The 15,129-nt window shown below is 45.0% G+C and overlaps 1 protein-coding gene across 1 annotated transcript in view; it reads left to right on the forward strand.

Moving 5' to 3' along the window:
* Nucleotides 1–15,129, forward strand: part of LOC136620272 (protein SSUH2 homolog) — a 94,205-nt gene that overhangs the window by 69,443 nt on the left and 9,633 nt on the right. The window contains exons 4-8 of the mRNA XM_066594974.1: nucleotides 7,147–7,276; nucleotides 7,415–7,475; nucleotides 11,581–11,705; nucleotides 14,476–14,538; nucleotides 14,654–14,733. Coding sequence (XP_066451071.1) covers nucleotides 7,147–7,276; nucleotides 7,415–7,475; nucleotides 11,581–11,705; nucleotides 14,476–14,538; nucleotides 14,654–14,733 — 459 coding nt within the window. The remainder of the gene's footprint in view (nucleotides 1–7,146; nucleotides 7,277–7,414; nucleotides 7,476–11,580; nucleotides 11,706–14,475; nucleotides 14,539–14,653; nucleotides 14,734–15,129) is intronic.

Below are 15,129 nucleotides of genomic sequence, written 5' to 3' on the forward strand. Positions count from 1 at the left end.
ACTCTGGGAAAATTGGCAATGTAATACATCTGGCAATGCAAATTAGCTCTTCTCCAGAAGGAAGAACACTATCTCTCTAGTTCCAGCTACTGGAGTTGCTACCCAATAAGTTAATGTCCAATGCATTAACCCCTTACATGTATGGCAAATACTCATCCAGCCAGGACCAGAGACAACACCGATACTGGATGTTTAACCATTTAGATGCCAGTCAAGCTGACTGCAGCATTTAAATATACATTCTTATAAATACCCGCTTCCCTGTTTTCACAGCGTCTGCATGCAATGTGAAAATCTGATTCTTTTCAGACTGCTATGTGCACGCTCTTCCACATGTAGTGTCCTGAAGTTAGGTTGTTGTTAATGTGTATGCGTTACTGTCTTGTGTGAACAGTGTTTCTGTGGTTGAATGAAGTGTGTGCCCGTACCCCTTTAACTGCGTGAGTGACACTGTTGGATGACTGAAGCGGTTAGGGGGTGGCTCTGAGAAGAGAGAGAGTGGAGAGAATGTAGTTGGTGGAGGAGGACGTGCCAGTGAGAGGCTGACGCGTAGTGTAGTGGTTCTCCTTCTACTTCAAACCAAGAGAAGTAATGTAATAAGCTCAAGGAAAAAGAAAGCGTGAATGAATGCTATCACCGTGTCTGCAGTGTAAATCCCGTGGACTGTCTATCAGATAACTGAGACTGAGAGCGTCTGGAGTTCGGGATAAAGAGTGTCTCCTAGAAAGCATGTGGATCTAACAGTGTGGTAAAGAAATTAAGTTTATCCAAAGTGTCATAGCTACAGATCTGTCAATGCCTGTGTTTGTTGGAAAATCAAAGCTTTAAAAAGTGTAAGTGAAGACAAACCGCGGACCTCCGGTTGTTTTGGAAATTAACTATTGGACTGTGGACTCTTTATTTCACGTCGGGTGAATAACTGCCAGGTAAGAGGTGCTGGCGTTCCGAGACAACCCTGTTACCGGGAAGGGAAATCGGTAACCCCGATGCCCAGTTCTTTTGCACTGCGCGCAACCGAGCTAGGCCATGCTGACACCATTGTGGGGAGAGATCACAGAGCCACCTGTTACCACTATCATAGGTTTACTCGTGGTCTCCCTCGCAATGGCAGCCTTCCCACTTGGGCCGCCGCAAGCCTTGGCGTGTCACAAACAGGAGGAAACTCTTCAAGCCTGTTGTGTAAAAGTGGATGAGAGTGGACTTGTTGCCCACAAGTTTGTATGATATTGGCAACTTTATTGGGATAATGGCTGCTAAAATGTCCTATCGAATAGAAGGAGACTGTGTGATATTACTGGGGAAAGTGACCTTCATGTTATGCCTGAAAACACAGGTACTTTAGTAGACATGCAAGATGGTGCCCAGCCAACGCCTTCTTCTTCTCGCCAAAAGCCTGATAAGTTTTCCCGCCACCCAAAGCCCAGGAGTTGTGAGAGCAAAGGATGGTGGAGGGAAACCCCCACTGCGGAGCTAGAGAAGGGAGGAACCGGGAGCCACCCTGAGGAGGAGTCTGAGACGAGCTCAGGGGATTCAGTACAGTTTGTACAGGAGATGGAGGAAGGTCTTGAGACAGATGAGATGGCAGCCAGGAGAAAACTACAGCATGTGCCAGCTGGTTACCCCCCTACAAGACCCCACTGGTACTTTGGGGATGAAAAGGAGGTACAGGAACCTCTTTCGCAGATTTGCCCATTGCCTGCGGGATCCACTGAGGATTTAACGTTGTCTGCTATGGAGCCTCAATTGACAGTATTATTACATCTAGCCAGGATCCGAAGGTTGCAATGGTTGGCTCTAAAACAGTAATTGAGACGAGCAAATAGTTTGGCTGAAAAGATTCAGGGGACCTGTAGTGAGACAGGGTCCCCCTCGGCTGCGGATCAAGCAAAGGGGAGTGTGAAGTTGGTTGAGCCTGCCCTGGAGGGGACAGTAGAAGCTCAGCTTGTTACTAAGGCTCAAAGACTACATACTTTTGTTTTCCTTGAAGGAGCACTCATGTCTGCCTATCCTCCCTGGATTTTAATGCACAAAGACAATAAGGAAACTCAACAGGCCATTCCCACACACCTACTCTCTTTTGTTAAGGAATATGGGGTCCAGAACTTTGCATTTGTGCTCTGTGATGTAAAGACTAAGGAGGAGAGAGAGAGACCGAGGAAGACTGGGAAGTTCGGGGTATATGGAGCCCCGGCCCGTCTGTGTGTTCTTTTATTGGAATTAGTTCTTGACAGAGTCACCCGACACCCACAGGTTTCTCAACGGACTCTAATGCAGAGGAACCCACACTTCCATTGAGGCCTCAGAATGGGGATGCATTTAAGAATTTAGAAAAGGACATTGGGACTCTGTTTTTGTTATCTAATGTTGGACTTCTAGCTTACCAGGTACTCTGGGACTTTCTTTTGTTTTCAGAAATGTGATTTAAAGTTCTATAACGTGATAATGTGGGACTCAAAAGTTCAAATCCATGTGAGAAATGTTTTGCTGCAATGTAAGTGTGTTTTATGGTGCATAAGCTTATTTAAAAGTTGCGTATTAATGACTAATATAGGGTTGAAGTGTGTTGAGCGCTTTGTGGATGTGTAAGAAAGAAAGAGTTAAAAGTGATGCTAGTAACGTTAAAGCCTCAATGCAGGAATTGAAGTTGGGAGGAGTGTTATAATATAACTGGAGGTACAATCATTAATGTGCAGTAGATGTAAAAGTGGGATAGTCAGTTCAAAAGTTACTCATTAGTGAGGCTATTGTGTCAAGATCCTAGTGTCTGTGTGTGTCTGTCTTGTAGATTTAAGGCTCAGGAACCCAACCCTCATTGCTGTCTGCAAAGTAAAAAAATAATAGAAAAAAAAAGGAGAGCGAAGGTCATACAGCTTTCACCTGTACTTTTCCTAACCAGACACCTTTCACTATTTTACTGTTTGCAACAGTGTGCAATTAAGTTTCAGGCTTTGGGGAGAAGACTAAAGGCCCATTTAGACACAACGATTATCACTCAAAATTCGATCAAAAGCCATCTTTTGAGCGATAATCGCTGACTCTTATAAGTGCTGCACACTGATTTTCTCAGCAGGTGACACTAATAGCATACTTTTTAGCTGGTATCCCATTGGGACTTCTCAGCAGGATACCAGCTGAAAGCTCTGAGAACAAAGAAGCTGTCAGCGCTCCTGCTGTTTCCCGGAGCTATCAGCTCAGCGGGACACCGCTGATAACTCTAAGAACAAAGCAGCTGTTTGCATATACAAAACAGCTGCTTTTTCTCTGAGTTATCAGCGGTGTCCCACTCCGCCTGCATTTAACTCTTTAAGTAGCTAATTAGCTACTTAAGAGTTATGCAAAGATGATCGCTCAAAACTGTCACTCAAACTGTCATTTGAGCAATTTTTGAGCGATCATCTTTCAGTGTAAATGCACCCTTATGTATGGGCCCCATAGTTTATGCTGAAGCATCCCAAATTTCACTCGGCTCAGAAGAATGAAAAATAGACTGGTCAGTCCTTATTGTTCGTAACACGCTGTCATAAAATGAAGCCTAATACTAGAAGTGCCATTTCAGAAGATTCTGGAATGGGTTAAATGCTCTGCTTTAAAACAAAAGGGGAAAGTGTAGTGGTTCCGCCATGCCCTCAACAGTCTGAGTTATTGTTCTCTAAGGGTTACAATCTACTCTTTACTGGAGTTAGTGCGGACTCTTTTTACTGAGCGGTTAGGAGCCTAACGCAGGGGGTTGGTATACTAGGGGATTTTCTATCTCGGCTTTTGCTCCTATTATTTTGCAGAACACCAAGGTCAGCTTCCTTCAAGTAGGGGGGAGCTGTAGTGTCCTGAAATTAGGTTGTTATTAATGTATTTGTATTACTGTCTTGTGTGAACAGTGTTTGTGGGGTTGAATGAAGTATGTGTGTGCCCGTTCCCCTTTAACTGCGTGAGTGACGTTGGAGGACCGGAGCAGTTAGGGGAGGGCGCTGAGAACAGTGGAGAGAATGTAGTTTGTGAATGAGGACGTGCCAGTGAGAGCTGATGCATAGTGTAACTGCTCTCCTACTACCTCAAACCAAGAGAAGTAATGTAATAAGCTCAAAGAAAAGGGAAGCGTGAATTAATGCTGTCACCGTGTCTGCAGTGTAAATCCCGTGGACTGTCTATCAGATAACTGAGACTGAGGGCATCTGGAGTTCGGGAGAAAGAGTGCCTCCTAGAAAGCATGTGGATCTGACAGTGTGGTAAAGAAATTAAGTTTATCCAAAGCGTCATAGCTACAAATCTGTCAATGCCTGTGTTTGTTGGAAAATCAAAGCTTTAAAAAGTGTGAGTAAAGACAAGTTTGTATGATATTGGCAACTTTACTGGGATAATGGCTGCTAAAATGTCCTATCGAATGGAAGGAGACTGTGCGATATTACTGGGGAAAGTGACTCTGTTAGACCTTCATGTTATGCCTGAAAACACAGGTACTTTAGTAGACATGCAAGATGGTGCTCAGGGGACTCAGTACAGTTTGTACAGGAGCTGGAGGAAGGTCTTGAGACAGATGAGATGGCAGCCAGGAGAAAACTACAGCATGTGCCAGCTGGTTACCCCCCTACAAGACCCCACTGGTACTTTGCGGATGAAAAGGAGGTACAGGAAATCAAAGCTGGAAAAGTGTGAGTGAAGACAAACCGCGCACCTCCGGTTATTTTGGAAATGAATTATTGGACTGTGGACTCTTTATTTCATGCTGGGTGAATAACTGCCTGGTAAGAGGTGCTGGCGTCACGAGACAACCCCATTACCAGGAAGGAACATCAGTAACCCCCGATACCCAGTTCTTTTGCACTGCGTGCGACTGAGCTAGGCCATGCTGACGCCGCTGTCAGAAGAGATCACAGAGCTACCCGTGACCACCATTGTAGTTTTTCTCGCGTTCTCCCCCACAATGGTAGCCTTCCTGCTTGGGCCACCGCTAACATATGTCCATGGAAGTGCATGCTGACAGCGGTCTGAAAAAAGTCAAATTTTTAGACAGTGAGCAGGCTTCAACAGAGGACACCATAGGAACAGGAGCAGCATGTGAGTATAAAAAAATAGATTCCCGGTTCCCCATTGCATATTCCAGAACCACCATGACTTATAGTGCTGTTCCTATGTGTTAGGTTCCCTTTACATGACAGCACAGAGGGAAGGAGAAAGTTCGCAGAGCGCCTTTCAGGTGCCGTAGCAGCCTGGGGCCTATTGAAGGCTACTAGGCCTGACATGGATTTCAGTCTATTAAGCCCTGCTTGTGGTAATGTTTAATAGGTTGACAGTAAGGCTGGATTCACACAGGCCAGAAATTTGGACCGATATTGCACTGTGAAACATGGCATTTTCTATACGAGTGTGATATGTTTTTTTGAGAAAAATGCATTGTATCTCCGTAGATTCGTTTTTTACATGCTTGAAAAATCGCATGCTATTTCTGTAGTGAAAATTTTAAAAAAAAGAAAAACGCACTCGCAGGAAATCACAGGTCAGTGCAATGCAATTTTTTTTTTTCGCGACCTAATTGAAAATAATGGGTGAGATCACCCGAAAAATAGCACACACTGCTAAGGGTGCTTTCATTTGGGCCTTTTTATTGTGTGATTTTTCAAAAAAATTTGTCAAACTCACATAGAAAATTGCATGAAATTGATCCAAGTTTCTCGGGCCGGTATCGCACTCGCTCGTGTGAATCAAGCCTAAATGTGCAATATACTGCAATAGTAAAGTGTTGCAGCATATTGTACAAGCCAACAGATGATTGCAAGTTCAAGTCCACTATGGAGAAAATAAAGTACAACTAAAGTTTAATATTTTTTGTAATATTTAAAAAATCTTTAAACTTTAAGAAACCCTTTTCCTAGTTTTTCTGTAAAATGATCTGAATAAAAAAAAATTAACTGGTACAACCGCATGTAGAAAAGTTTGATCTATTAAAATATTGCATTATTTATTCTACATGGTGAACTCCGGCAGAAAAAAAATATCCACAGTGCTAGAATCGTGATTTTTTTTTTACTTTTGGTCAGTTTCTGTGGGTACCACGTTTTTGACTGCATTTTTTAAATTCTGGCATTATCAGCTTGCTTGGCTGCGCTTATAACTATGCTGATAAAGCAGTCAGATGCTGTAAAAAATGCATGTAAACGCAGCTGAAAACGCCACATACGCAGCATTATTACAAGCGCATGAGTGAGAGTGGCCTTACCCTACAACAACACCACCAACGAAAACATCCAGTAGTTATGGGGATCAGGAGATGGTGACAGAAAGTACAACACAAAAAGATATATATATGTAGTATTGTCATAATTTTACTGACCCATGAAATCACCTAACATGTCATTATTACCGTACTATGAATGCCGTAAAAACAAAGGGCCTTCAAAAAAGAAGAAAATTGGAAAAATTTTAAAAGCTTTTCATTGTAATATATAGTACCACTGGAAAATATAACTTTTCCTACATCAGAAGAAGACCTCATGTGGCGATGTCGCTAGGAAAGTTTATAGGAAGTTTAGAGGAAATGCAAAAAATGTTTTCCGGTCTTTTCTGGAGTAAAATGTCATACAGGTATTTGCACAAAAATGTGCGACTTTTCTTCTTTTTGCAGGGGCTCTGGCACTTTTTTGAAAGTGGGCGTGGCAACCCTGGACTGACAAATTATTGTATAATTTACAACAAGAGTTAGCACAAATTATACTAGAAATGTATGCCAGGTCGGACCTAGTGTACGTTTCTCTGTAGGTACACGGGATGTGCTGAATACGTGAAGGACTCTTTATATATTAAGCGCATGGCGCATCGCGAAATCTGTACTGAGCCGGCGCTGGAAATGCTGGACTTAGTAAATTTCCACCTAGGCTTCGTTTATCAAAACAGCAACCAGAGTGCCGCTTTTATTTGACCACATCAGTTTCAAAAATGAACGCTGAGCTCTGGTTGGTTGCTAGGGGCAACAGACAGTTTTGATTAATAAGGCCTAAAAGATATACATTTTTCATCTACTAATTTTGAGTCCCCACAAAAGACCCCCAGATATAATTATATTGGTGACCTGTGCGGTCATGAGCCAAGGACGCGCCCGTGCTGCGCTAAATTTTTTTCTGTTGCTACATTTTAGCGTTTGACTTTTTTCCACAGCACATCACTCGTCTCAGAAGATGCCGCGAGACAAGCATTACTGGAATACGCCAAGAAGAAATGCTGCTACAGCAGCAGACCTGCGCAGGAGATGCTCCTCCAGGATTTCCACCCTTTCAACACTTTTCGGGTGAGCGTCAGGTGTGTGATTTGTGAGTTGGGTGTGTGCCCTGTAAATTGAATGTGCGACCTGGCACGAGGAGGGGAGGGTTGGTTCAGACTGTGATTTTAATTGTTGTTTAACCCGTCTTTTTTGTCTGATATCTAGTATCGGCTGGACACATTCACCGAGAACAGGCTATGTCATTGGATGACAGAACCGTATTACGGTAAGCGATGCTGTTAATACACATCAGTACCCCAAAAGTGAAAAGAAGTGGGCAGTGCTTTCATTTTGTCACCCCTTTGGCAGTTTCTAGACTGTTTAGTGATTATAATTGATCCCGCTAGTATAAGTTTATCATAGGATCACACTGATGTCCTTATTTTACTCGTTCCGTCACACCAATGGTTCTCTTTAACAAATCAACATTTTCCAGAGCAATGTAAGAATCACTCACCTGGGTGACTGCCTCAGCGTCTACTGGTATAAGGGTATGTACTAAGGTTGCCACTTAGCAATGAAAAAAAATACCGCCCAAGGTAAAAGGAGCGTGGTTTAGGGGTGTAGTTAGGGGCGTGCCTTATCACAACATGTTTTTACCAATGTTATTCCAGTGGCCCCAGTAGTAAAAGTGCCACCCCTTTCATTGGCCCCAGTAGTAATAATGCCACCCCTTTCATTGGCCCCAGTAGTAATAATGCCACCCCTTTCATTGGCCCCAGTAGTAATAGTGCCCTCTCTCAGTGACCCAATGGTGATAGCATGTATCTCAAGTATGCCAAATTATGTGCGACAGTCCCAGATTTTGGATGCTGTCCTGCAGTCTGGGGTAGCAGGAGGCATGTGTAGTGGCCTGAAACATCTATTTCTGGTCCCTCCATAATTGCCATATATGTCATGTCTTCTATGTGGATGCACTGTGCAAAGTGTCTAGTCTTCTGTTATGTGTATTGCACAGCTGCAGCATGTAAGAGGTTAATGTCTGAAAGGGGCTGGGATATGTCTGGAAAAGTATCAAAGTCTGACTAGTCACGTGATGTCTGTACCCCATAAATGTGAGTGATTGAGAGTGAGAAAGGAGTTCTGTCATCTTCAATAGTTAGCAGTGGAGTGGAGTGACGGCCACATCGGGGTACCTTCAACCATCATGTAGTGAAGTGCTGGAAGAGGAGGAAAAGTATTCTGAGGCCTTCTATGCCAGGATCCACCTGAGGAGTGCAAGGAGTGAGAAAGTTTGCCATGCAGTGTTCTACGAAGCAAGTTCTGAGTGAGTGTCAGTGGAGTGTTCCTTTCCCCCGTCCTCTTCCGGAGTGTTCCTTTTCCAGGAGAGGAGCACCACAGATAACTGTCGAGTCCAGAGCAAAAAGTGAGAAAATCTCTGTGTCAAGTTTCGGCCATGTCTACAACCGTGTTACAGGAAAGTTCCTCTCAAGGTGCAATCTGAAGAAAGTACTACACTGAGAGAGAAAGTGTGCTGATATTGTTGGACCATATGCAGTTACTGGTTTTTGCTGCAGAGCCCCACGTGAGTCTCAACATGGCTACTCAAAATGGCGCCCAGCCACCCTGTTTTCTTCCATCTTTACAGGGTGTTCCCACCAAGAAATTGCAGCCAAGAGTTTTCTGCCAAGAAGTCTCTGCCTTGGCCAACCACAAAGTAGGGGCGAGGAGTACCCCCACCCAAGAACCTTGGCGTGCAACTCCATATCGCCCCCCAGGAGGCGGAGACTACAAAAAAAGAGGAGCCACTGGACCTATCCATCCAGAATGCCTTCCGCCAGCAAGCTGCAGAGATGTTGCCTCCTTTGCCAGCAATTCCAGGCACAAGGCCCATCCAGGGTCTGGCCTCCGGATACGCACCACCGCAGCTGCGATATTTCTGGAGGGATGAACCAGAGCTTGCAGAGTCGGTCACCCCAACGTGTCCTTCACTTTCTCTGTCATTCGGGGATACATGGAGAAGCTTCTCAGAAGAGGAAATTTATCTTGCCAGGGACTCTGAAACCTGCCAGGCCTAGGAGGAAATCCCCAGCTGCTTCTACGCAGGATGTTCCCATGCTGGAGGCTCGTCCGATCCTCACTCAAAGAGAAGGAGTGCTGATCCTTCCCTGGATCATTATCCACGGGGAAAACAAGTTGGCACGTGCAGCCATAACCCCAGGGTTGCACGCTTCATCACATTTGCACATGTTTTTGCGCTGTGAATAAAGGGTATGGCACATTAAAGCATGCTGGTTTTAGAGGATGCTATTATTGTGTATAACTTAATATACATATATGTTCCATCATACATATATACAGTTCTGTGCTGTAGTTGATAGATATGGCACTCTATAGCATATATGTCCCATTTCCTCTTTTGAGTATGAGATTAGTGTGTCATGATTACCGCTTAGCGCTGCTATAACAATTGGGCAGTGACATCTTTGACAGCGGGAGACCAATGTTCCCAATGTACTGGTTATGAATATGGACTTCTATAAGGAGGTAACTAGCAATTCCCCCGCAGTAACAGTCACTACTGTTACACCCCTAGTGGACGCTAATAGGAAGACATGGGATCCATGACTGGGCAGCACTTCCAGACACACAGGTGAGTTCAATTGTTTTTAATAGAGTGCACTATTTAAATGTTGTCTTGTGCATGGTGTATCAGCTTGACAAAGGCCACGGTGCATGTGGCCGAAACATCGCTGCTGAATATGCTACTCTTTTATTGAATAAAAGTTTGGAGGTTTTTTATGACCTGAGTTCTACCTGATTGAAAAAAAGAAAAAAAGATCCCAGCGTGCTGCCTTTCCCTTTCATATATATAACCCCAGGGTTGCGTCCTTTGTCCAGGACTTTGAGGACCCTGGGGTGAGAGTCCTATTCCATGCGTGTGAACCCTGTCCTCCTTCGGAGTGTTCCCTTTCCAGGAGCGGAGCACCACAGATAACTTTGACTGTGGGCCTCGTGTCATCCTGTGTTCTCCTCCCTGAGCATCTACTGAAATACTGTTCTTCCTGCACGTGCGAGTAAGCTGTATTTCTGAAAGTACACAGTAAAGTTTCCAGTCACTGCCCGTTCCCAGTAATTGAGGTATTCAAGTTTAACTGTGTGTGGACTCCCTTACTTAACCACAAAGGATTTGCCGTTGTGTAAAGGAACGGTGGCGTCACGCATGACAACTTCAAGTCCACTACACTTATTCAGGTAACCACCACCCGGCGTTGCCTAAAAGAGGCCTAGCCGAGGTTCTGTGCGTCCTTCTGGGGAGGTGTCTGGTAGAGCCACCATGACAAGTGACACCTCTACCCCGCCAGCTCTTCAGTGTGGGCCTCGTGTCTCGGTCGCTGTGAGGCACTGCACATGTCCCAATCTATCATCAAACCACCCAATGGCAGATTATAAGAGGAGCATTATGGGCGGCCAAACTGTTCCTAATAATAATCCGTCACTGCAATAAAAATTTTATAAAAGGTTATACTCACCTGCATCGCTTCTCCCACTCCAATGTGTTAGTCACGTGATCTGTCTACACAGAAGCACATTGGGGACCAGTGGCGCCAACTGTAGAAGCTGGGAGTGGGAGGTGCGATGCAAGTGAGTGTAGCTCATTTTTTAATTTCTTGGCTACAAAAGGGCATTTTTTAAAATTAAACAGGGCATCAGGGGGCATTATTAATAAACGGGGCCAAGAGGGGGTACTGAAGGGCACTATTATATGATATACAACGTGGCTTTGCGCAAAAAAAAGAGCCATATAACCTGCCGCAGCACGCTATGTGTACAGCTTCAGTTATCCCTTTTTTCGTTGTTGGGAGGTATGGTAAGTGTCCCCTTCTTGCTGGCTTTCACACCCCTTTACTTCCAGCTGGACAACAACCACCAAATTCACCCTCAAGCTCTCAGTCTTCTCCTGAGTGGAGCTCCAGAGTGAGTTATAGCTTGATGACAAGGTTAATATTTGACCAGCAAAAAAAATACCGAAAACCAGCCTCTAGATTAAAGCACCAGTCGGGTGACAACCCTAGTATGTGCAGACATTGTGGAGTACATACACCAATGACTTAGTTGCAAAGTTTGGTCAATTTTCACATGGATTTCATGCATTGCAATGAATGTAAACTGCAGTGAAGATCTGCAATTTTTTTACGACACAGCATGTTGTAGATTTAGAAATCCGCAGCATAACTATTTTTCACTGCAGATTTATGTGTGTCAATTCAGCCCAATACACCCCGACCTAAAAAAAGATCCAAAATCGAGAAAAGGAGGGTGATTGGAAGGTTTATAATTCAATGTGTGCAATAACTTTTTCCATCTCTTTTTCCATTTTGTGTGCACAGGTGGAGAGGTGGATGGTGCAGGCAATGGTCCCCCTCCTAACCGCTGGGATATCCAAGTAGAGCCCCCACATCTCTTTCAGAAATCAAAGCATCGTATGCCACTACCCCACACTTCTTCAGTAGAGGTAAAAAAAAGACGACAAAGTGAGGATTTCACTTCCTCAATAAAGGTTCTTAATACATTCTGTGTAATTTCTATGTAAGATAAGTAGATGTTTGAGTAGCACTTTGTGTCGCGCCCAATATTCAGGCTGCTTTTTGCACAGCTTACAGTAATGGACAGCCCCTTTATTAGAGACTCCCACCCTTTACCAGAACCCCCAGTCCTTTAACTAAAGCCCCCGAGCATTTATTAGCACCTCCTGCCCTCTCGTAATCAGCGCTTCGTTGTATGTAAAATTACCCCCGTGACCCCGGAGTGCGGCATAAAATCACGTGACAAGTTTTCCGTGGATCAGTTTCAGAGTGAATCCACATTAGATGGGAAAATCCAGCGATCGGAGGGACTTCCAGCGAGGCCTGGTCATCAGTACTAGTGCAGCAGGTGGTTGGTGGTGGTCTATGGCGTGGAAGTGACAGACGGAGATGGAGTTGGCACATACAAAAAATGAACTTTATGGAATGATAGTGGTTAATTCTGCCACTTCATAGGAGGGTGATGATTCAGTGAACGTTACACTAAATAATAGGACGTGATACATAGCATTTAACCTTTAGCAGCAGCAAGTCACCTTCACAGCACCTGCTGCCTGTTAGCCGACACCGCCTCATCTAAATACCCATAGCGCAACCAAATCTGCTCCTTAAGGGCTGCATCCTTACACTAGGAGCGCTTGACTCCATAATTTACCTCAAGCTCTTCTCTGCTACAACACTTTTTCTTATTTGTCAGGTGACTGGCTGCGCCATGACATCCTAATATATATATATATATATATATATATATATATATATATATATACGCAGACTAGTACTTAAACTCTATATGCAATGCATTACACTAACCAACCCATAACCCCTCAAACTACTGCAGGACTGCAAACCCTTCTATACCAGTGTGAACACTGATTAATGGAAGGCCTACTCAGTGATGGGAGATTCGTCTCAACCACACTTGGTCCTCCATATCGCAACTCCTTATATCATGCTGTCTGCACGCTGAAACCCTCGCTGGAGGAACTAGTGACTCTAAAGGCCATGGGCCTTAATGTACAGGTCATTGACTGTATCCCCCCTGCTCAAACCGGGGAGCGACCACCGCAGCATTCAATCTCCTCCTGACTGCAGGCAGTGTAGTGAGTTCACAGTGAGGAGGGGGGATACGTAATCCTCATTCTCGGGATCAGTGAAGGTCTCAGCGGTACGACCCCACAGCAATCATATTTTTATTGCCTATCCATTGGATAGATGATAAAAGTTAATCCTGGTACAACCCCTTTGGGGCTTGCCTTTTTTTTCACGCAATATCACTGCTTTTTTTTCACGCGATTGTCAATGGGACTTTCTAATGTTAAAAAGGCACCAACTTGCAAAGCATTTTTAACATTAGAAAGTCCCATTGACTATCGGGTGGGGAAAAAAACAGCAATATTGCCTGAAAAAAGGCAGCTATAACGCGTGAAAAAAACGCAAGTGTGCAGGAGCCCTTACTGTTTAAAGGGGTTTCCTAATAATGACACATCCCCATCCGCAGGTCAGGGCATAAACATCAGATGACTGTGAGATTGACTGCTGAGACCCCACATAAATCCAAATATCTGTGCACCCTGAATCCTCCATGAGAAAGGATCAGTGGTGTGACCATCGCGCCATTCACTTCTATGGGCCAGAGCAAGATTATTGATCACATCACTCTCCCTCCATCCCATAGAAGTGAATGGAGCGGTGGACACACATGCGCATCACTGATCCTTTCTCATGGAGTATTCAGGGCGCACAGATCTCAGGATCACTCGAGGTACCATCAGTTATACCCAGAGTGATCTGACCTTTATCCTTTGCCCACTGCATAGCAGAAAAATATCATTAGTGAGACTGGATTAGATAATGCTGATCTACCAGAGCCAGTGCCCCATCTATCCCCTCCACACTGATCTACCAGAGCCAGTGCCCCATCTATCCCCTCCACACTGATCTACCAGAGCCAGTGCCCCATCTATCCCCTCCACACTGATCTACCAGAGCCAGTGCCCCATCTATCCCCTCCACACTGATCTACCAGAGCCAGTGCCCCATCTATCCCCTCCACACTGATCTACCAGAGCCAGTGCCCCATCTATCCCCTCCACACTGATCTACCAGAGCCAGTGCCCCATCCATCCCCTCCACACTGATCTACCAGAGCCAGTGCCCCATCTATCCCCTCCACACTGATCTACCAGAGCCAGTGCCCCATCTATCCCCTCCACACTGATCTACCAGAGCCAGTGCCCCATCTATCCCCTCCACATTGATCTACCAGAGCCAGTGCCCCATCTATCCCCTCCACATTGATCTACCAGAGCCAGTGCCCCATCTATCCCCTCCACACTGATCTACCAGAGCCAGTGCCCCATCTATACCCTCCACACTGATTTATCAGAGCCAGTGCCCCATCTATCCCCTCCACACTGATCTACCAGAGCCAGTGCCCCATCTATTCCCTCCCCACTGATCTACCAGAGCCAGTGCCCCATCTATCCCCTCCACACTGATCTACCAGAGCCAGTGCCCCATCTATCCCCTCCACACTGATCTACCAGAGCCAGTGCCCCATCTATCCCCTCCCCACTGATCTACCAGAGCCAGTGCCCCATCTATCCCCTCCACACTGATCTACCAGAGCCAGTGCCCCATATCTCCCCTCCACACTGAGTTATCCATATATTTAACTCTAGCAACTTTTCATTTCCACAGACCTGTCCACACTGTTTCGGTCGCGGCAGAAACATATGCGGAAACTGCTGTGGACTTGGAAGGGTAAGTAGACATTTGATGAGATACACATCAACCACTGGTATCTGTAAACTGTATTTGGGACCATTTCAGCCTGGTTATCAGCATGTAATCAGATATTTCCTCGTTCACTTCACAGAGCAGATGCATGTCCTGTGGTGGAAGTGGTAGGAATACAGATCACACCTGCACCGCTTGTGGTGGATCGGGTCGTGTCCGGTAAGTTGAAATCTATAATAATACAGCACCTATGTAAATGTTAAACAAGCTGCACATGATGGATATAGTTCTGCTTTGGTATGCAAGAATGTGCAACCATCTGCTTTAGCAGAAACTGCAGTATTTATATGCAACACCTATTCATAAGGCCTCGTTCACACAGGCGACAAATCGCATGTATGTGAAGCCCATGCTTTCCTATGGGTTAATTCACACCTGCGAATAAATCCGACACATAAACCTCGTGGGGCCGACGATATGCCCGCAACTCGTGAGGTTTTGAGGCCCATGTTTCCCCATGGAGCCTTCCTCTTTGTTGCATCGCAGGAAAACGCGTTTTTTGTGCGGTGCATTGCAACTTTGACAGTAGGAAATTCTACTGTCAAAGCTATAATC

This window comes from Eleutherodactylus coqui, chromosome 3 (assembly GCF_035609145.1).
Source record: "Eleutherodactylus coqui strain aEleCoq1 chromosome 3, aEleCoq1.hap1, whole genome shotgun sequence".
NCBI classification, from domain to species: Eukaryota; Metazoa; Chordata; class Amphibia; order Anura; family Eleutherodactylidae; genus Eleutherodactylus; species Eleutherodactylus coqui.